This window comes from Talpa occidentalis, unplaced genomic scaffold (genome assembly GCF_014898055.3).
Source record: "Talpa occidentalis isolate TD23 unplaced genomic scaffold, MPIMG_talOcc4v2.1 talOcc4.15, whole genome shotgun sequence".
Lineage (NCBI taxonomy): Eukaryota > Metazoa > Chordata > Mammalia > Eulipotyphla > Talpidae > Talpa > Talpa occidentalis.
In genome coordinates this window covers 31,733,542-31,756,694 of record NW_023601543.1, presented here as the reverse complement: position 1 = coordinate 31,756,694, position 23,153 = coordinate 31,733,542, and the positions used below count along the sequence as shown (strand labels likewise).

General features: G+C 41.8%; 1 protein-coding gene and 1 long non-coding RNA gene across 2 annotated transcripts; one reads left to right on the top strand and one right to left on the bottom strand.

The window, feature by feature from the left end:
- Nucleotides 1-8,780: 8,780 nt before the first annotated feature.
- LOC119246006 (uncharacterized) lies at nucleotides 8,781-20,498 on the bottom strand. The gene is made up of 4 exons (XR_005125443.2): nucleotides 20,331-20,498; nucleotides 18,032-18,094; nucleotides 15,940-16,062; nucleotides 8,781-12,494 (listed from the first exon to the last, which is right to left on the bottom strand). It is a non-coding gene; the product is annotated as an uncharacterized LOC119246006 (long non-coding RNA).
- Nucleotides 19,766-22,846, top strand: TCEAL1 (transcription elongation factor A like 1). The gene is made up of 3 exons (XM_037512165.2): nucleotides 19,766-19,894; nucleotides 20,353-20,419; nucleotides 20,766-22,846. Exons 1-3 carry the CDS (start codon nucleotides 19,842-19,844, stop codon nucleotides 21,258-21,260), a joined length of 615 nt encoding a protein of 204 aa, XP_037368062.1. The 5' UTR covers nucleotides 19,766-19,841; the 3' UTR covers nucleotides 21,261-22,846.
- The last annotated feature ends 307 nt before the right edge of the window (nucleotides 22,847-23,153 follow it).

Below are 23,153 nucleotides of genomic sequence, written 5' to 3'. Positions count from 1 at the left end.
TGCCTATTCCTCATTATTCATTGCTCCTTGGGGCCACTGGAGGTCTCCTTTAGACACTATAACTGTTAAAAGACATACTGAGGCATATTAAAATTTTTAAGAGTTTATTTGAGCATACATCAATTCCAACTGGGCAGTGTAAAACTGGAAGTGGTTAGATATGCTCCATCAATAGGAGCTAAGGGCAAGGTTTTTAGGAAGATGTGGAAGCAAATCAAGGAAATGATCTGACTGGCTATATAGTTGTGATTGTTCTTTTTAACCTTGAAGCATGTACAGGAATTGACTCTGGTTAAATTTCAGTTTGTTTACATAGACTACAGGGTGTTAGAGCCACTTCAGTTTCATGGCTTCCTTGTCTGATTATTTTAACAATATAGAAGAGGAAGAAATACTTGCTGATTAAGTCTACAGTGCCAGTATCACCTTGATATCAAAATAAGACTTGGTGAAGGACAACTACAGACCAATATTTTTAATGAATATACATTCAAAATCTTCAACGATTACTTGCAAACTGAAACTAGCAATAAATAAAAAGGATTATATGCAATAACCAAGTGAAATTTGTCTGAGGAATGCAAGTTTGGCTCAACACACAAAAATCAGTTAATATAAACCATCTATTAACAGAATGAAGGTCCTAAACCACATGATCATCTCAATAAACTCAGAAAAGACATTTGAAAAATCCAGTACCTTGTCATTTAAAAAACTAAGACTAGGGGCCTGTCTGGTGGTGCAAGATGTTAAGTACCACACTATGAAGCATTTTGCAGCCTCTGCAGCCGAGTTCGATCCCTGGCTGGCCAGGGAGAAACCCACATAGTGCAGCAGACCTCTCCTGTCTCACCCGCTGCTCCCCTCAGCAGTGTATTTCAGTCAGTCTGCCTGTTCTGCTCCCCACTCTGTCTCTGGTGAGTCCTCTCACCCCCACCCCCCACCCCCGCATCTCTGGCCTGTACCCCAGCTCTTGTATGCATAAATAAATAAATCTTTAAAAAAATAAAAATAAATAAAAAACTAAGAATACAAGTGAATTTCAACTTGATAAATGAAATACACCAAAGACATGCAATTTACACTACACTTAATGGTGAAAGACTGAAAAATTTCCTTCTAGGAACTGAAACAAGACAAGGGTGTCCTTTCTTGCCATTTCTAGAGGTTGAACTAGAAGTTCAAGTTGGGCAACTAGGCAAGAAAAATTAATAAAAAGGCATTCATTTAGGAAACAAGAAGTGAAATGATTTCTATTTGACGATAATAATATTATATATAACAAATCCTAAGTAATCTGTTAAAAACACAATAACCAATACATGAGTGGAACAGTGTAGTAGTATACAATATCAATATATACAACTCAATTGTAGTTCTCTACACTAGAAATTAACAATCTGAAAATGAACTTGAGAAAAGTATTCTATTGACATCAAAAAACAAAAACATTTTTAGAGATATATTTAACAAAAGTAATGTCAGACTTATAAACTGAAAACACAAAATGTGAATGAAAATCAAGGAATATCAAAACAAATGACAATAAATCCTATGTTCATGGATTGAAAGACAGTATTTTTTAGATGGCAATATACATTAATTGAGCTACAGATCCAATGCAATCTTTACCAAAATTGTACCTGGCTTCTATGTAGAAAATAACAAGATGATCTTAAAATCTAGGGATCCAGAATAGACAAAACAGTCTTTGAAAGAAAGACACTGCTTACTTTGCACTTTCTAGGTTCAACACTTACTGTAAAATGACAGTAATCAAGACAGAATGGTATTGATATGATAGATATATAGAACAACGGAAAATAACTGAGAACTCAGAAGTAAATCCTCACTTTTAGAGTTAATGTATTATTGATAAATGTATGAAGACAACTCAAAGCGGGAAAGAATCGTTTTTAAACTAATCGTGATGGAACAACTGGATATCCACATGATGAAGACTGAATTTAGACCACAGTATCATACCATATACCAAAATTAACTCAACATGGGTCAAAAATATTAATGTAAGAGCTAAGATTATAAAATTCTAAGAAATGATAGCATATGTGGCCAAAGATAATATATGTTAGACATCACCAAAGTGAAATTTTTTTGTGCCACAAGTGATTCCAGTAAAAAAGTAAAAGACAATTCCCAGAAAAGTATTTGCAAAATACTTACAAATAATGTATCTGATAAGGGACTAATTTCCAGAATGTACAAAACACTTTGGAAATGCAACCATAAAAAGACAAATAACCCAATTTTTAAAAATGGACAAATGATTTGTATACAAATTTCTCCAAATATATGTAGATGACCAATCAATAGGCACAGGAAAGAAGATTGATATTCATTAGTCATTAGAAAAATATAAATCAGAACCAAAAAGGAATAATGCTTCACTCAATATAATAGCTAAAATGAAAAGGATAGGAAATAACAAGTTTTGGTGACAATGATGAGAAATCGGAGCCTTGCCTCCAGTCTCCAGCCAGGTGACCTCGCATTCAGCTGTTTCTTTTACCAAAAGCTGGTGGTATGGTATTGGCATCTGTGACACTGGGGAGCAGGCCCACATTTGGCAACACATATACCCTCATTAAATTACAGGGTTTGGGGAGATTCTGGGTTGATGAACATAGCTATGTGTTAGCAAAGAGTTGTGCCTAGAGAAAGCATGGAAACCCTAAAATCGACCCCCTAAAACCTTGGCCTCTCTTTCATTTAGCTGTTCCTGAGTTGTAACCTTTACAATGAACCTATAATAATAAGTGAAGCAGCTTCTTAAGTTCTGATAGTTGTTTTAGTAAATCATTGAAATTGAAGAGGGAATCATGAAAAGTCCCTAATTTATACGTATCTGGGCAGAAGTGTGGGCAGCCTGGGATTCCCGTTTGTGTCTGCTATGTGAAGTGAACGCATTCTTGTAGGACTGAGTCCTTAACCTGTGGTCTGTACTAACGCTGATGAGTTAGTATCAGAAATGAATTAAACTGCAGGAAATCCAGATGGTGCTGGGAAGTCAGAGAATTGGTTGTTATTGAAAAACATGCATTTGGTTCAGATAACATCACTCAAGGTGAAAAAACAATTGAGAGGACATCAGTAGACTCATTCGAGATAAAGACTAAATTGTAGGTAAACTCATTTATCAGAGAAAAACCTAGGAAAGGGAGATCTAGGAGGAGACCTCTCAGGAGAAGTCATCAGTAGAATAATCAGTAGAATAATCTATGTTTCAGGGCATTGTTGAAAATAATAGAGCAATCATCAAGTTATTAGTGGTGGTTAATAGGTCTGTGTGGTCAGGGACTTAGACTTGCAGAAAGCCCTGTCAAACCACTGTCACCACAGGGTGACTGTGGGCACACCTAAGACAGTGCCTACTAAGGAGCAAAAAAGAGGTTCCACACTGTATGAGCACACACATTATCTGTTTAGTGATTAGATGGGTTATCTAAAATAATCTCAATTACCTAAAATAATCCAGCTATTCATTAAACAAATATAGAAACTATAAAAACGAGCCTTTGATTGGGAGGAGAGGAAAACCGAAACTACAATATATTATCTAAAATGTCCAGTTTCCAACAAAAAATTAGGAGATGTACAAAGGAATAGGAAAGTATGACCTATATATAAGGGAAAAAGTCAGAGAATAGAAACGCCCTGTGAGAATAGCCAGATGTCAAATTTAATAAAGACTTCAAAGTAGCCACTATAAATAGGATCACAGAAATACAGAAAACCATGATTAAAGGAGTAAAAGAAAACATGATGACAATGTGAATTCAAATATAGAAAGTCAAAAAGATAATTAAAAAAAAAAAAAAAAAGAATAGGGCCTCCCTGGTGGCTCAAGGGGTTAAGACACAACCTATGAAGCTATCCGCAGCCACTGCACCATGAGTTCGATCCCCGGCCAGGGAGTTACCCACATGGTGCAGCAGACCTCTCCTGACTCACCCGCTGCTTCCCTCAGCAGTGTATCTCAGTCAATTTGCCTGTTCTGTTCCCCGCTCTGTCTCTGGTGAATCCTCTTGCCCTCCACAACTCTGGCCTGTACCTCAGTTCTTGTATGCATGAATAAATAAAAAAATTAAAAAAGAATACATGGAAATACAGGTGTTGAAAAATACAATGACCAAAATGAAAAATTCAACAGGAAATCTGAACTGGCAGACATGTTAGTGAACTTGAACATACACTAATGGAAATTAAACAATATGAAACAGCAGAGAAAAAAAAAAGGTTGAAGATAAATGAACAGAGCTTCAGAGAAATGTGGGTTACTAATAAGTATTAGATTGGCTAAGATAATGACTCCAACGGTAACTCAAATCCAGAGGAATCAAATGAAAAGATCAAGAATAGATATAAATAAAGAGGTTAATGTAACAAAAACTATTCCTTTCTTCTCTCCGAATCTTTAAAAATAAAAAGTTAGATAAAGTAATAATTATAATAGTATACGATTGAGTTTGTAAGATGTACAGATATTATACATATTTGTATATATAAAAAACAATAAAATGATAAAAAGGGAAGAAAGAGAATAACAATAAAATCACCAAAAAAGGAGAGGAAGGGAACAGAGCTACCTAGAAGCTGCATTTCTGTATCTCACTAGAATTAAGTTAGTTAAACGTGAAGCTGATTCTGATATGCATGTGGTATGCATTAGAGCAAACACTAATGAAGTAACTAAAAATATAGCAAAAAATCATTGATGAAATTAAAATGTGGGACTCCCTGGTGGCGCAGGCGGTTGAGCGCTGCGCTGTGAAGCTGTCCGCAGCTTCTGCAGCGCCGGTTAGATCCCGGCTGGCTTGCGAGGGTCCCACATGGCGCAGCAGACCTCTCCTGTCTCGCCCGCTGCTCCCCTCAACAGTGTATTTCAGTCAGTCTGCCTGTTCTGTTCCCCGCTCTGTCTCTGGTGAATCCTCTCACCCTCACGCACCTCTGGCCTATACCCCAGTTCTTGTGTAAAAATGGATATATCTTTAAAAAATTAAAAAAAAATGAAATTAAAATGCAACATTAGAAAATATTCACTAAGGGCTTCCCCGGTGGCGCCGCGGTTGAGCGCTGGGTTGCGAAGCTGCCCGCGGCCTCTGCAGCGCCGGTTCAATCCCCGGCTGCTCCCCGGCCACCGGAGGAGGGTTCCGCATGGCGCGCAGACCTCTCCTGCCGCCCGCTGCTCCCCTCAGCAGTGTACTTCGGTCCTTCTGCCTGCTCTGCTCCCCGCTCTGGCTCTGGTGAGTTCTCTCACTCACCCGCGCTTCTGACTGTACCCAGTGCATGTATAAACAAAACAAACAAACAAATAAAATAAATAAATAAATAAAACATGCCTCTATAAAAAAAAAAAGAAAAAAGAAAATATTCACTTAATGCAAAAGAAGAATAAAGGAACAAAAACAATAAGACATTGAAAATAACAAGTAAAATGGCAGTTGCAAATCCAACTATTTCGGTAATAAGAAAGTGTAAAGGAATTTAAACTATCCAATAAAAGGAAGAGTTGTCAAATTAGATATTAAAAAAACCAAAATCTTATGCTATGCTGTCTACAGGAAACACTTTAAATTCAAAGATACAAATAGATTGAAAGAAATGACTAAGGGCCTCCCCGGTGGCGCAGCTGTTGAGCACTGGGTTGCGAAGCTGCCAGCAGCCTCTGCAGCGCCAGTTAGATCCCCGGCTGCTCCCCAGCCACCAGAGGAGGGTCCCACATGGTGCGCAGACCTCTCCTGCCGCCCGCTGCTCCCCTCAGCAGTGTACTTCGGTCCTTCTGCCTGCTCTGCTCCCCGCTCTGGCTCTGGTGAATTCTCTCACCCTCCCGTGCTTCTGACTGTACCCAGTGCATGTATAAACAAAACAAACAAATGAATAAATAAATAAATAAAGCATGCCTCTATTAAAAAAAAAAAAAGAAAGAAAGAAATGACTAAAAAATAAAAACAGCAACAAGAAAGTTGGAAAGGCTGTCACTATATCACGCAAAATTTACTTCAAAACAAAAATGTTAGTAGACGTAAGAGAGACATTTTATAATAATGAAAGGATAAATCCATCAGTAAGATTTAAGCTATAGACATGTATGTATTTAAAAATAGAAATCAACATACATGAAGAAAAACTGATTAAGATGAAGAAACAGATAGTTCAACAATAATAACTGCAAACTTTCAACTTTTAGTAATGAATAAAACTAGAATACCAAAGAGAAAATAGAAGATTTGAACAACACTATAAAATAAGTAGATCTAATAGACATTACAGACCATTTCATCCAATAGTAGGATATACATTCTTCTCAAGTGTATATGAAATATACTGCAGAATAAACAATATGGTAGGCAATAAAACAAATCACAATAAATTTGAAAAAAATTAGAAGTAATGCTAAGTATGTTTTCTACTAACATGGCCTGAAACAAAAAAGAAAAACAGAAATTCAGAAATACACAAATATGGGAAATTAAACATAACACTCCTAAGTAATCAGTGGGATCAAAGAAGAAATTAATAAGGAAATCAGGAAATATATTGAGATGACTGAAAATGAAGACACAATATAAAAAACTTAGGAGAAACCACTAACGTAATGCTTAGAGGGACATTTATTGCTGCAGATGCCTATATTAAAAATAAAGATCTCAAATCAATAATCTAACCTTCTGGGCCTCCCTGGTGTTGCAGGGGTTAAAGTCTCAGCATTATCAAGCTATCACCAGCCTTTGTGGCTTGAGTTTGATTTGATCCCCGCCCAGGCAAGTGATCCACATGGCACAGCAGACCTCTCCTGTCTCGCCTGCTGCTCCCCTCAGCAGTGTATTTCCGTCAGTCCGCCTGTTCTGCTCCCCACTCTATCTCTGGTAAATCCTCTCACCCCCACCCTCCGCACCTCTGGCCTACACCCCAGTTCTTGTATGCATAAATAAAATTAAATCTCAAAAAAAAAATCTAACCTTCTAATGTAAGACCTTGAAAAAGAGAGCAAACTAAACCTGAAGCAAGCAGGAGGAAGTAATAAAGACTAGAGCAGAAACTGATGAAACAGAGAATCAAAAAACAAGAGAAAAATCAGTAAAAACAAAAGCTAGTTCTCTGTAAAGATCAACAAAATAGACAAATCTTTAGATTGATTACCCAGAATAAAAGAAAACTCGAATTACTAGGATCAGAAATGAAAGAGGGGATTACTATCAATTTCACAGAAATAAAAAGATCATGAAGGAAAACCATGAATAATTATATGCCAATAAATTTGATAATTTAGATGAAATGGACAGAAACTACCAAAATTGACTCCAGAAGAAATAGCAATTCTGTACACTTCTATAATGGTAAAGGGAATAAATTAACAAAGACAAAGCTACCAAGAAGGATAAGTCCAGGCCTAGATGGCTTCACTGCTAAATTCTTTTTTTTTTTAAAGATTTATTTTATTTTTACAAGAGCCGTGGTACAGGCCAGCTGTGCGGAAGGGTGAGAGGATTCACCGGGGACAGAGCGGGGAACAGAATAGGCAGACTGACGAAATAATACACTGCTGAGGGGAGCAGTAGGTGAGACAGGAGAGGTCTGCCATGCCATGTGGGTTGCTCTGAGGCCGGCGGGCGGGGATCGAACCGGCACTGCAGAGGCTGCAGACATCTTCACAGTGCTGCGCTCAAACACCTGAGCCACCAGGGAGGCCCTTCACTGCTAAATTCTGCTAGACATGTAAAGAAGAATAAATACAAAATTACAAACTAATATCTTACATAAAATTAGATGCAAAAATCTTCCAAAAATACTAAAAAATGAATCAAGCAATATATAAAAAGAATGACATAACATGACAAAGTGGGATTTATTCCAGGAATGTAAGGTTGGTTTCACATTCAGAAATAAATATAAAATGCCATATCAGTAGAATAAAACACAAAAATCATATGACAATCTCAAAGGGCACATAAAAAGCATTTTAAAAATCCAACACATTTTCATGATAAAAACACAAAACAAACTAGGACTAGATCTTTCTCAACCTGACAAAGAACATCTCTGAAAAATGCACAACTAACATACTTAATGGTGAATGACTGGATGTTTCTCCCTTATGATCAGGAACAAAATAAGGATGTCTGTTTTCTCCACTTCTATTGTGCTAGAAGTTCTAGCCATGGAAGTTAGGCATTAAAAGAAATAAAAGAGATCCAGATTAAAGAGAACAGAAGTAAAACTATGTCTATTCACAGATGACACGGTTTTATATAGAAAACCTTAAGGAATCCACTGAAAACACCATTAGAACTAATAAATATGTTCAGAAGGGTGGCAGGATACAATTTCAATATACAAAATTAATTTTTATTTCTTTTTATTATTTATTTATACAAGCACTGGGTACAGTCAGAAGAGCGGGAGGGTGAGAGGATTCACCAGAGCCAGAGTGAGGAACAGAAGAGGCAGACTGATGAAACACACTGCTGAAGGGCGCAGCGGGCACGGCAGGAGAGGTCTGTGCATCATCTGGGACCCTCGCTGGTGGCCAGGGATCAAACCGGCGCTGCAGAGGCTGTGGGCAGCTTTGCAACCCAATGCTCAACCGCTGCTCCACCGGGGAGGCCCATTAATTTTTATTTCTACATGCTTGCAATGAACAATCCAAAAAAATAAAATTAAGAAAGCAAATTCATTTGTAATATGCACCAAAAAGAACAAATACTCAGGGCCAAATTTTTTTTTTTTTTTAAAGATTTATTTATTTATTTATACAAGCACTGGGTACAGTCAGAAGCACAGGAGGGTGAGAGAATTCACCAGAGCCAGAGCGGAGAACAGAACAGACAGACTGACGAAGTACACTGCTGAGGGGAGCAGCGGGCGGCAGGAGAGGTCTGCGCACCATGCGGGACCCTCGCTGGTGGCCGGGGATCGAACTGGCGCTGCAGAGGCTGCGGGCAGCTTCGCAACCCAGCGCTCAACAGCTGCGCCACTGGGGAGGCTCAGGGCCAAATTTAATGAAAGTACAAGGATTGTTCATGGATTGGAAGACTTAATATTGTTAAAATGGCAATAAATCCCAAACTGAACTACAGATTACATGCAATCCCTCTAAGAATGCCTGAGTAAATCTTTGAAGAAACTGATGAGTCTAAATATTCAACAGTCACCATTTGAATCAGCAATTCCACTCCTACTTATATACTCAAGGAAAAAAAAAAAGCTTGTACATGAGTGTTAATAGCATCATTATTCATAATAGCAAAAAGTGAAAACAATCCAAACGTCCATCAAGTGATGAATGGATTAAAAAAAAACTGGCATATCCAAATGATGAGATATTATTTGGTCATAAAACACAATAAATTATTGTTACATGTTACAACATGGACAGATCTTGAAAACATTTTGCTAAGAAGCCAGTCACAAAAGACCACAAGTTACATGATTCCATTTATATGAAAAGTCTAGAATAGGCAAATCCATAGTCAGGAAGATTAGCAGTTGCCCAAGCTTGGGGATATTGGGGATGGGGATGAGGGTTGAATAACTAAAGGACATGGGCTTTCTTTTTGAGTTGAAGGTGCTCTAATATTGATTGAGGTGATAGTCATTCAGGTTTCTGAATATACAGTTGACCCTTGAAGAACAGGGGTTTGAACTGCAAGGGCCATTTCTAAGTGAATTTTTTTTTTTATATTCCTGCATTTTCATTCACAGATTCAACAAACTGGGGATGTCAGTTGGTTGAATCTGCAGATACAGGATCTGCAGATATAAGGGTCAATTATATGTGACTTGAGCATCCAAGGATTCTGGTATCCTTGGGATCCTGAAACCAAACCCCTGCAGATATCAAGAGAAAACTATAGCTTAATATTGGGGTAGTCAGAAGTTATAAATGGATTTTTGACTATGCAGGGAGGTCAGCAACCCCTGTATTGTTTAAGGGTCAACTGTATTTAAAAACTACTCAACTGGGAGCCTCCCTGGTGGTGCAAGGGTTAAAGACAGCACTATCAAGTTATCAGCAGCCACTGCAGCACAAGTTTGATCCCCTGGCTGGCCAGGGAGCAACCCACAAAGGGCAGCAGACCTCTCCTGTCTAGCCTGCTGCTCCCCTCAGCAGTGTATTTCAGTAGATCTGCCTGTCCTGCTCCCCACTCTTTCTGGTGAATCCTCTCATCCCCCCTGCACCTCTGGTTTACACCCCAGTTCTTGTATGCATAAATAAATAAATCTTTAAAAAAACTACTCAACTGTACACTTTTAGTGGGTAAATTGTATAGTATGGGAACAATAATATCTCAATAAAACTTTTTTTAAAATAAATGAAAAGGGGCCATCATTACAGATCTTCCAAACATTTAAAGGACAGATGGAAATACATGAGCAACTTTATGCTAATCAACTCAGTAACATAGATAAAATTGTCAAATTCCTTGTAAGACACAAATTACCAAATTCACTCAAAAAGTAAATAGAAAACCTGCACACAAAAAGCAGCATTTAGCCACCAGGTTTCCGGAAGAAAATAAAGCCCCTGATTCGTAAGCCTATTTAATTTCCATGGTATAAACCACAGCCATTTTCAGTCTATCAATGTGACATCACTGAATAAGGATTTGTTCAGAGATGAAAACAATCAGCTCTCATTAGCCGGTACAAGGCAGCTCCAGCGTGCCACTGCCTATGTCTATGAAATAAAATCAATTTGTTATTAAAAACCTTCCAAGAAAACTCCAGGCCCAGATGTCTTCACTAGTGAATTTTGGCAAACATTTAAGGATGAAATAACAATTTTAAACAAACTCTTTCAGAAAGTAGATGAAATAGTCTATTCTATGTATAATGAGGCCAGATTTATCCTGATACTAAAACAAAAACATTGTAAGAAAATGAGGACCAATATACCTCATGAATATAAATGCAAAAGTTCTTTTTTTTAAAAAAGATTTATTTATTTATGCATACAAGAACTGGGGTACAGGTTGGGGGGGGTGACAGGATTCACCAGAGACAGAGTGGGGAACAGAACAGGCAGACTGAAATACACTGCTGAGGGGAGCAGCGGGTGAGACAGGAGAGGTTGCTGCGCCATGTGGGTAGCTCCCTGGCCTGGGATCAAACTTGTGCTGCAGTGGCTGCGGATAGCTTCATAGGTTGTGTCTTAACCCCTTGCGCCACCAGGGAGGCCCAAATGCAAAAGTTCTTTTAAAATTTTTGGAAATTGAATCCAGTCATCTATAAAAACTTTATAAATACATCATGACCAAATAAGGTTTATCCCAGGAAAGCAAAGTTGGTTGAGCATTCAAAAGTCAATGTAATTCAATATATTAACATAATAAGGGAGAAAATTATGACCATCTCTCAGCAGATATAGAAAAAGCATTTGATAAAAGACAAATCACCCCCATTTATAATAAAATCTCTCAGGAAATTATGAACAGAAAAGAAAATCCTCAGGCTGAAATAAGGCATTTATGAAAAAACCACAGCTGACATACTTAAGAATGAAAAACTGAAAGATGTGTGTTCTCACCACTGCTGTTCAACAATATAATGGAAATCCTAGTTAGTACAACAAGGCAAGGGAAAATAGGTATGTAAATAGGAAAGGAAATAAAAATGCCCTTATTTGCAGGGATAGCATGAGAATGTAAAAAGAATGCCCTACTAGAATTTAGTTATAAAAATAAGTGAATTGAGTTGTAATGACATCAAAACACAAGAATTAGGGATAAATTTTATGAAATATATGAAAATTACAAAATTACTGAGGGTAATTTGGAAGATCTAAAAAAATGATAAAGTATACCATGTTCATGTAGCAAAGACTCAATACTATCAAACATGTGATCATGTATATTCAGTGTAATTCCAATTAATATCCCAGTTGACTTTTTTTGGTGAAAAGCAATAAGCTAATTCTAAAATTTGAAAGGAAATGCATGGGATCTATGAAAGTCAAAATAATCTTGAAAAAGAACAATATTGGAGGACTTAAACCTAAACTTGAGCCTTCATGGAAGGCTGCAGAAATGAAGACAGTGTGGTATTGGCAAATTAATAGGAAAGGAGGTACAACAATATATGTGTGTGCCATCCTTACTGCCCCGCTTATATTCCTCATGCTCCGTGAGCACAAAACTCCCTCGATACATGGGATTTCAGCAAGATTCAGAACAAATAAAAGCAAATTACGTCTATGATTAATGATAACCAGGAGAGCCCCCCCCCTTTTGGTTCCATTGAGAACTTATTACAAACACAGAATCACATTATAAAAATCACAAATCACCAAGAAACCAAGCCATATCTTTTCTTATATGTATCACTTTCCTGTATTCACCAACCAGTTATGTTGAAAATGATGACAAAGAAGAGAAAGGAAAACACATCCCACAGTTCCTTTTCCTGTTAATCCTTCCTTATTCATCAGCAAGACAATGGTAGAAGATGTTTACAGACTGTGCACATATCAAGAACTGAAATAAAAACAGATGAGTTAGTTTTGTGTAGCATTTCCATTATCTGCTAAGAAGGAAATATAGGGCCTCCCTGGTGGCGCATCGGTTGAGCGCTGGCTTGTAAAGCTGCCCGCAGCCTCTGCAGCGCCAGTTCGATCCCTGGCTGCTCCCCGGCCACTGGAGGAGGGTCCCACATGGCGCTCAGACCTCTCTGCCGCCCGCTGCTCCCCTCAGCAGTGTACTTTGGTCCTTCTGCCTGCTCTGCTCCCTGCTCTGGCTCTGGTGAATTCTCTCACCCTCCCGCGCTTCTGACTGTACCCAGTGCTTGTATAAATAAATTAAAAAATCTTAAAAAAAAAGGAAATACATATGCATGTACAAGCTAGAAGATATGAGTTATGTAATTTTGGTGATTCTCCATATGAGTCAAATGCTCTTGTAATTGCATTTAAAGCTAGCATTATACAACATAAAGATGAACTATATAATTCAAGCTAATACTTTAAATTTTTTTCCTTTACTTAGAATAACATTAATAAAAATCATGTCAAATTCAACATCAGTGGTATGAATCACATTAATAGTATGTAGCCTTGATATGTAATGAAATGGATCTTTATCTCTGGGATATTCCTCCCCCAAACCCATAACTCCAGTCTAACTCAAGAGGAAAACACCAGACAAATCCCAATAGCTGTGTAATCTACAAATACTTGACTATGAATTATAAAGGTCATCAAAATTATACAAAGTGAGAAACTGTCATAGCCAAGAGGAATCTAAGGAGACATGAAGCTAAAAGTAATGTGGGATCCTTGATGGGATCCAGAAGTAGAAAAAGGGTATTAGGTAAAAACAAGAACATTTCAGGCAAGTATAGGCTTAGTGACATAATACTGGTTCATTAATTATAACAAATGTACCATACTACAATGTAAGATGCTACTGGGTAGGAGTATATGGGATTTTTCTATACCATCTTCTTAATTTTTCTTTAAATCTAAAACATTTTTTAATGATGTCTATTAAAAAACAAACTTCTGGGCCTCAATGGTGGTCGAGGGGTTAAGTCTCAGCGCTATCAACAGCCCACTGCACTAGAGTAAATTTGCCTTGATGTAGTGGGTGGCAGAACCTATAGTTTTTAGAGCGGACAGTTTTGGGATTCTGGGATGCCCTTCATTTTGCCCTGCAACAGCACTTTTGAAATCGCTTTTCAACGAGGGCCCCATAAATTACATAGACTACCCTGGCTCTATCCCAAACTCTGTTACCTAGATCCTCCAGGACAACTGACTGAGTCATGCATCAAGTGAATACAAAAAGAAGCAAAAACAAACACTCATGAAATATAAGTTCGCTAAATCAAATAAACAAGATTGTGACTCTGTCTCCTCTGTCCCAACTTCCGTCACCCAGACCTCAGACTGGGGTTGTTCTAAAGGTTGTTCTCAGAGGCCCTGGGGCCAAGAGGAGGGCTGTGAGTGTGTGGGAGCCCAGCAGGGAAGTCCAGCCTAAGAGGAGCTCTGAGTTCCCTGCTCTGAGCTTACCTGGATTCTGGGGAAGGTAGCAGCAGCCACAGTCTGGAGCCGTGCCCACTCAGGCCAAATGGAGCTCCTAAGAGCAGCCCCCCTCACCGTGGAGGGCACTGTGGAGGATGGAGCAGAGCTGGAAGGGTCCTCAGTCACTCTCCCACACCCCATGCCCCCACCTTTCAGGGAGGAGAAGGACACAAACAGAGGGAGCCCTCCTGTGACAGGGACAGCATGAGTCCTGCCCAGCCCAGGGCATGGCACCACCTGCCCCCAGCCCAGGACCTTTCCCTGTCCCTGTGTGGCCCAGCAGCCTGAGCTGCTACCTCAGAGTCCCTGGTTTCTCAGGGCTTGTTTGGGGTGGGGGTGTGTGTGGGCTCACCCCTGGGTCCTGGTGCAGGAGGAGAGTCTGAGAGCCACAGACTGGACAGAGCCTGCTGCAGCCAGTCCACAGCAGGACCTGGGGAGCAGAGGACTGCCATGGGTGTTATCAGGGGCAGCTGCAGCTCAGGGGACCTCTGGGCAGGGCAGAGCAGAATCCCTCAACTTCTGGCAGACAGACCCCGCTAAGTGAAAGCTGGCCTCTGTCAAACATGCTGTAAAGGTGTTGTGGGATGGAGGGAGCACTTTGCCTGCCACAGAAGGGCAGCCTCACCAGGAAACAGGAATCCCTGAACAAGAAAAACAAGAAAAACTCCCCCAAGGCTGCCTCAGAACCCCCCACCCCCAAGGCCACGTCCCTGGAGACTGTTGTCACGGCAACAGCTGCCAGGGGCTGGCTGCTCTCCCCCTGGTCTGCCTGGCTGTCCTGCCTTCTGGTACCTTTAGTTCTGCCACCTGAAAAGCCTGTGCTGCCTGCCCTCCCTGGCTGAGCAAGCATGTGCCTGGAGCACACTGCCCAGGATGTTTTACAAAGTGATTAGAAATATATACTCTCGGGCCTCCCCGGTGGCGCAGCGGTTGAGCGCTGGGTTTCGAAGCTGCCCGCAGCCTCTACAGCGCCGGCTGCTCCCCGGCCACCGGAGGAGGGCCCCACATGGCGCGCCCTCTCCTGCCGCCCGCTGCTCCCCTCAGCAGTGTACTTCGGTCCTTCTGCCTGCTCTGCTCCCCGCTCTGGCTCTGGTGAATTCTCTCACCCTCCCGCGCTTCTGACTGTACCCAGTGCGTGTATAAACAAAAACAAACAAACAAATAAATAAAAACATGCCTCTATAAAAAAAATTCTTTAAAAAAAAGTGAGATAGCTAAGGCTATGGGGGGGTTGCAAGTTGTTTTCAAGGCAAAAGAGATAATAAGTAGTTGAGATGGGATTTAAAAGTGGCAATGCGACATGAGAGTATATATTACTTTTTTTTTTAAGATCTCTTTATTTATGCAAATAAGAGCTGGTGTTCAGGCCAGAGGTGCAGGGGCGGAGGGCGAGAGGATTCACCAGAGCCAGAGTGGGGAGCAGAACAGGCAGATCTATTGAAATACTCTGCTGAGTGGAGCATCGGGCAAGACAGGAGATGTCTGCTGCGCCATGTGGGCTGGGGATGGAACTCGTGCTGCAGTGGGTGCTGATAGCTTCATAGTGCTGAGACTTAACCCCTTGCACCACTAGGGAGGCCCTGAGAGTATATATTTCTTTTTTTTTTTAAAGATTGATTGATTCATACATACATACATGTCTGCGCGCCATGTGGGACCCTCCTCCGGTGGCCGGGGAGCAGCCGGGGATCGAACCGGCGTCGCAGAGGCCGCGGGCAGCTTCGCAACCCAGCGCTCAACCGCTGCGCCACCGGGGAGGCCCAGCTATCTCACTTTTAAAATGGAGTTCCTGTGGCTTACACCCTCACTGGCCACAATAAGCCAAGCAGCAGGCCCTTACAGGACCCTAAATTACCAGTATCAAATCCAATCCAGTAGAAGAATAATCGCACAGTCCCCACCTGAACCACGTACAAAGTGGCAGACCACATTCCTTTATAACAAGGGCTTGTTGCCATGGCAGAACCACTCCACCTTATTCCCTCTTGAGAGCACTTTTTCTTAAATGAGCTCCATATCAGCAACTGTCAGGAAGACACAGAACAAATAGGAAGTTACTGTCTTCATTCTTCTACTCCTGGTACTAATTCCTCATAACTCCCTTGTCTGCCCCCATGTTTACCAAGTTCTCACCAAGGACTAATTTATGCTGGCTTGGGAGCATTCAGCAGCAACTGTGTTTTCTGCCAGCAGCACTAGAAAATATCTCCACTCTGAGAAGTCACACGGAGAGTGGAAAAGAGGGGAACTGGCTGGCAGGCACACTCCTGGCTGCCAGGCACACTCCTGGCTGCCACACCCAATAGCGAAAAGGAAGTAGAGCTCTCTGATGCAATCTCCCCTAGATCTTTCCTGAGCTTGCTGAATTTATCATCTTATTTAGTACAAATAGCGTGATTTCAGTGAACACTTTGTAGCTAATAAACTGAATAGGCTCTGGATTCAAAGATGAGGGAGTGAATCTAACCAGACAACTAAAATTTAACCCAGAAAAACAGAACTTCTGTATTTGAATTAAAATAAAATGATTTACGGAGGTGCATTAACAGAGATGTATGAAACAGATTTGAGCGTGTCAGTTGACTGCAGCTTAAAAGTGAATTCAAATGTGTGATATGGCAGTCACAAAATCTATGATCTTAGGACTCATCTATAGATGCACAGGAGGTTATTCTAGAATGAGGGGTTTGATAAGGTCCCTCCATGCCACACTACACAGAATATTCAATATTTTCAGAGATAATTACAAATACACGGCCATGTAGTGTGGTAACTGGAAAAAAAAATCACATTAGAAAGAGCTGAAATAACAGGAGAAGTTAAACCTAAAAAAAATGTTGGTAAGAACATCATCAATTAGGGGTTTCCCTCATGGCACCAGGGATTAAGTCCAACACTATGAAGCTATTGGCAGCTGCTGCAGCAATGAGTTCAATCCCCAATCAGGGCGGTAACCCACATGGTGCAGCAGACTTCTTTGAATTTACCCGCTGCTCCCCTCAGCAGTGTATTTCAGTCAATCCGACTGCTCTGCTCCCCATTCTGTCTCTGGTAAATCATCTCACCTCCCCCCAACTCTCTGCACCTCTGGCCTACACCCCAGCTCTTATATGCATAAATAATCTTTTAAAAAGGATATCATCATTTAAGGATTAAATGAGATAGCATATTAAAAGTGCTTAGTGCAGTGCCTGACATAAGTATTCAATTAATGTTAATCACAAAAGAATGATAATTAGTATTATTAGCACTATGCCATACTATTACATTACTACTACTATTATAGTTAAGGCTTCTAGAGTGCATTCTATGTGCTTGGCACTATTCCAGGTCATTTCCATATGCTTGCTCATTTATTTATTACTCTTCCCAATCCTAAGAGATAGGTACCATTATGCCTCTAATTTTGTCAATGAGGAAACTGAGTCACAGAAGATCAAGTAGATTGCTCAGTGTGTCTCAAAGATGGGAAGAAGAAATAGAACCTTAACTCTTGTAGTTTCAGGCTATCAAGGGTAAAAGGCATTTTCCTAATTTATATTTGTTTTGTGCTGTTGAGAGGGAAAAACCAGGACCACTGTGTATAAACTATTGGGAGGTAGATTTCAGTTCAACAAAAGAATAAAGTACTCCGAATGATTAGAACTGTCTGAAATTTCAACAGGGTATCTTTTAAGACAGTGAGTCCTCCATCACAGAATGTTAAGGGAGGGGGAATGGACAGAAATGAAAAAATGAATGAAAAGAGACTCCACTTGAAAAGAAACTATAAAATGATGAAGCCAACCCTTAGTGGAAAGAACAAAGTATCATGAAAATTGGTTAAAAATACACCCATCACTGAAAAATTTACAAAATAGTTATGGAAAATATATAAAAGTAAACAAATCCATCTAAGTGTTATCTCAACACAAAGAAAATTTGATGTTGGAGAAAAGTGATAAAAAGTTCTTTGAACGGCAATTTCAGGTATGAATTTGTTTGGAAACTTACTAGACAGCCTGGGTTTGAAGAAACAATCTAAAGATCCTCACGGAGACTTGATGGCTACCCACCCTGAAAGTGAAAAATACAGAGAGAAGTATAGTGTGCTTTCTAGAAGAAAATGGACCCCCAGGGATAAAATAGCATCCAGGCTGATGTAATTAAAATGTAAGCATTAGGTTGAAGATCTTAAAACACCATTTGATGGAAAAGCACTTGCAATGACAACTGAGTATGTTAGCATGATTTTAATCCTGCTACAGTGTGCACAGTGTGGTCAATAAAATTACTGCATAGTTTAATACTGAATGTCCCCTGCTATGCATCCATCTTTTGGGGTCTAGCAGTCCCAGGACCCAAATAATTCTTGATTTAATGAATATAAACATTCTCAGCCAGCAGCAGCAAGAAGTGGCTGGTTAAGGAATTAAAGCCCCAGCAAAATCTTCCTTCTATTATGAGTAACTACTGATGAGTGTGTGCACACACACACACACAGGGACATAAACATATATATGCTATATATAATGCCACTGCCCATGCCCCCATATAAGATAGGCTTTCAGACTATTTGTACTTAGATGGACAAATGTGTTTTCGTTTTTGAAAATCAAAATGTTTTGTTGTTTTCTATTTCCATAATTTACAAATTTAATTATGCATGGGGTGCTAAAACTGAATGACTACTCATTTAGACTGGAGCTTCTTTTTGTGATATAGGTCTGGGGTCAAAAAAAATACTAAAATCGGGGCCTCCCTGGTGGCGCAAGGGGTTGGGACACAACCTATGACCCAGCCACAGCCAGGGAGCTACCCACATGGCACAGCAGAGCTCTCCTGACTCAACCGCTGCCGCTGCTGCCCGCAGCAGTGTATTTCAGTCCGTCTGCCTGTTCTGTTCCCCACTCTGCCTCGGTGAATCCTGTCACCCCCTCCCCCCACACACACCTCTGGTCTACACCCCAGTTCTTGTATGTATAAATAAATAAATCTTTTTTAAAAATACTGAAATCGGGCCTCCCCGGTGGCGCAGCGGTTGAGCGCTGGGTTGCGAAGCTGCCCGCGGCCTCTGTGGCGCCGGTTCGATCCCCGGCTGCTCCCCGGCCACCGGAGGAGGGTCCCACATGGCGTGCAGACCTCTCCTGCCGCCCGCTGCTCCCCTCAGCAGTGTACTTCGGTCCTTCTGCCTGCTCTGCTCCCCGCTCTGGCTCTGGTGAGTTCTCTCGCCCTCCCGCGCTTCTGACTGTGCCCAGTGCATGTATAGACAAAACAAACAAACCAGCAAACAAATAGATAAAGCATGCCTCTATAAAAAAAAAAAAAAAAAAAAAAATACTGAAATCTTGGAAAGTAAAAGATTGTCTCCCATGAAAGTGACAAGAGATGAAAACCGTGTTGACAGAGCCTAAATGGACACCATGGGGTTAGGTATGTGGATTACAGCTGGGAAGGACGGCAGGTGACAAAACTTCATTAAGGTGAAACAGTTAAATTTCAGCGCAGGATGAGCACTGTAGGGACATACTGGGCCTTGGAGGCCAAGGAAGGGAGAATGAGGGAGAGAGGCGGTATGGGGGAAGCCGCAGAGACGAAGAGGGGCTAAGCTCCAAGACAGGTAACCAGGAAAAAGCAAATATAAACAAAGAGAGGTGAGTGGTGGTGCCCGCTGTGTTGTGCGTCAGGAAACACCCGCAGGTTGCAGCAGCACGGCCGCCGGTCAAAGTGGTAACTGGGGATCTGAGCTCGGCGGTGACGCGCGGCCCTCACGTGACCAGGAGCCTATGTCTGCCCAAGTCCTTCACGTCCTGGTCCTTTTTGCATGTCCAGACAGCGTCTCCCTATTGCCCTTCGGTCGAGGGGGAAACAGAGGAAGTAAGTTCCCTCGGTTCCCTTAAATCGCTTTGCAGCCGCTGCTGCTCGACACTCGGGGTCCGGATGGCAGAGAGTCCAGGCCTTTCCCTAAGCCCGGCCCCGCCCCCCGCGCCCACTTTTCGGTGCAGAAAATGGTGGTCTTGGGGAGTGGGGAGGAAGGTGAGTTGTGGGGGTGGGGATGTCCCCTTGGGAGGGAGACTGACGCGCTGAGACCTGTCTCCAAGTCATCCTTCGCTTCCATCCCCCGCCTGAAAAGAAATGACGAACACTGCGGGGAAGGGGGGCTGCGAGGGGGGCTGCCAAAGGGCCGCAGCGCGCAGCCAGACAGGGGGCATGGGGTGGGGGTTAACCAGAGAGCCTGGCGTGGGGGTGGTGGCTGGTGCCCAGGAAAGGGGCGTGGGTGGCAGTCAGCCCGTCCCTCCTCCCCGCCCCCTACCCTGTCTCGCGTCTGTCTGCAGGTCTGCCGGGCACAGCGGGGCACCTCGAGGACAGAACGGCCGAGAGCAAGCTGCGGGCGAGGTCCAGGTCGGGGAAAGGGTGGGCAGTGGACCGGGATGGGTGCCCGGGAGGATGCTGACGGGAGCGGAGTCCGCGGCCCCACCGCCCCGCCCCTGCCCCTGCGGAGAGGCCTATGGCAAGGCCTGCTGGGAAAATGGTGGCTTTCGGGAAGGAGGGGCGGCTATCGGGGTGGGGGGAGGCGTGGGGGCCAGGCGCGGCGGGGTCCAGGAGCCCGGAGCGCCTCTGGGTCAGCGTAGGGGTCCCCGATCACGCAGAGGCGGGCGTTGGCACCGGTGGCCGGGTTGCGGTCCAGCCATCAAATATCCTGACTCCACTGTGCCTTTCTGTCTCCTGTGCATAACTGTGCTTAAAGGAGACCATTCTCAACATGGAAAAATCCTGCCAAGACAACGAAGATCAGCCCCAGAGCGTGCCCGAGACGGAGGAGGCGCGGCCTCCTCCTCCTCCCTCTCCCGGGAAACCGGTTCTGGAGGACCCGTCATCGGAGGAGCAGTCCTCGGAGGAGGAGTTCTTTCCCGAGGAACTGCTTCCCGAGCTCCTTCCCGAGATGCTCGTGTCGGAGGAGCGCCCTCCGCAGGAGCGCCTTTCCAGAAAGGACCTTTTCGAGCAGCGCCCTCCCATGGAGCAGCCTCCGTGCGGGGTGGGGAAGCACAAGCTGGAAGAAGGAAGCTTTAAGGAGAGGCTGGCCCGCTCTCGCCCGCAGTTTAGAGGGGACATCCATGGTAGAAATTTAAGCAACGAGGAGATGATAAAGGTGGCAGAGGAGATGGAAGAGATGAAAAGAGTACGAAATAAACTGATGATAATGCATTGGAAGGCAAGACGTAACCGCCCTTATCCTATTTAACTACTGGGCCTTTACTTCTAGTTTGCCTGATATAAGTGTTGCCACCTGAACTTGGCATTTTCTTAAATACCTTTCCCGTCTTCTTAATTTTTCAGTTTTGCCGTGACTTCATTTTAGGTGTTTCGCTTGTAACTGGCCTAAAATTGACACCTCCCTCCATCTGCAAGTCTCCCTCTTTCAATCATAAATCTAACCCATTTGCATGGAAAGATGTATATTATATATTGTGAAGTGAGAAGGGCAATTTTCAAAAAGTATATGTAGTGTCCCATTTTTGTAAAAAAATATTTATATATTAATATACAAGGAAAAAACTAAAGTGTATATACTTCAGGGGCTTAACAGTGGCTACCTGTATGATAAGACAATGGGTGATTTTTATTTTTTCATTTTTGCTTTCTTGGAATTTCCCACTTTTCCAAGACAAACACGTTTTACTTATGTTGCAAAACAAAAACCAAAAACCAAAAAAAAAAAAAAAACCAATAAAACAACAAAAACCACAACAATGAAAAAATGTAAAGCAATTTAAAAGACTGTTAATCAACTTATAAGGACAATGTGGCACTTAATAAACACTTGTCATAACTTAAAAAAAGTTAATCCTATGTTTCTTCTGAACCTCTTAGGCAGAATTTAACGAGGTACTAATTGTATTTAAGGGTCATTCTCTTCCCATTTAAATAGGAATAATACAGGGCTGCTGTGGAACCCAGTAAGATAAAAAGATCTTGTGAACTGTTTCCCCCCCACCTGCACATGCAGGACCCCAAACTTTAAATTCCCTTCCAGATAGGGGATAGTACCCAAAGGAGGTCTCACTTACGCTTTCAGACAATTCCTGTGAGATTACAGATGAGTGACACATTCTATCCCTGTCCGGCTCTTTTCTTCCCTTGGATACTGACAAGTCTACTGGGTACAGCTGCTCTCCTGGGTCCTGCTCCTTCTATGGCCCCTCCATCAAGGTCAAAGTGCTGGAGTCCTCCAGGTGCAAAGCCTCACTTGCTCTGGAGTCCATGATGGGTCAAAGCTGAACCCTATGACCTATAGGTCTACAGAGAATGTCCCTCCTCCAGCTTTAATATTGTACCTATCCAGCTGGATACTATGCCAGTTCTGCTTAAACCTCAATGTCTTAAAGAATTCTTAGCAAAATAGTCCTTCCTGTTGTTTTTTTTTTTCTTTTTTCTGAAAGCCTCTCTTTTCTCCACTGGATTCAAACATGGAACCTGGGTTAGGAGACAAATTTGTGAGCCAGACAATGCTGTGTATTCAGAATTGGAATCTTCCTCCGAAATAATCTCCAAGGATAACTTCGGTTTTAATTACCTAACTTGCCTTACGGTGGGTTCTCTTCCAAGGGCTTCCAAGGGCAGCCTTGCCTTACCAGTTCAACTGTCTTGCTCAACTTGTATAAATTGAAGAGGAAAATAAGACTTAGGTCGTTTCCCTTGAACCCCACCCCACATCAATAAGAAACATGCAAATGTACTTTATAATTCATTAAAATGCTATATATGTATGTGCATATACATATATATGTGTATCAGATATTATGATTTCTCTATTAAAATAACCTTATAAAACCTAAGACTTTTACTGATCTTGTTAATTCTAGAAACACGGTGGTTCATTTTTTTAAATTATGTGATTAATTTTAATTTCTGCTTGATTGACTAAACAAGCTTCAATAAGTGTTCACTTCTCTAGAAAGCACGGTTAGCAATTCCGAAAGGATCAAAGTGGGGAGAGGGATTGTTTCTCCAAATTCAACATTAAAATTATTTAAATATATATTTGGGGGTTTCCCTGGTGGCGCAAGGAATTAAGTCTCAGCACTATGAAGATATCCACATCCACTGCAGCACGAGTTCCATCCCTAGTTAGGAA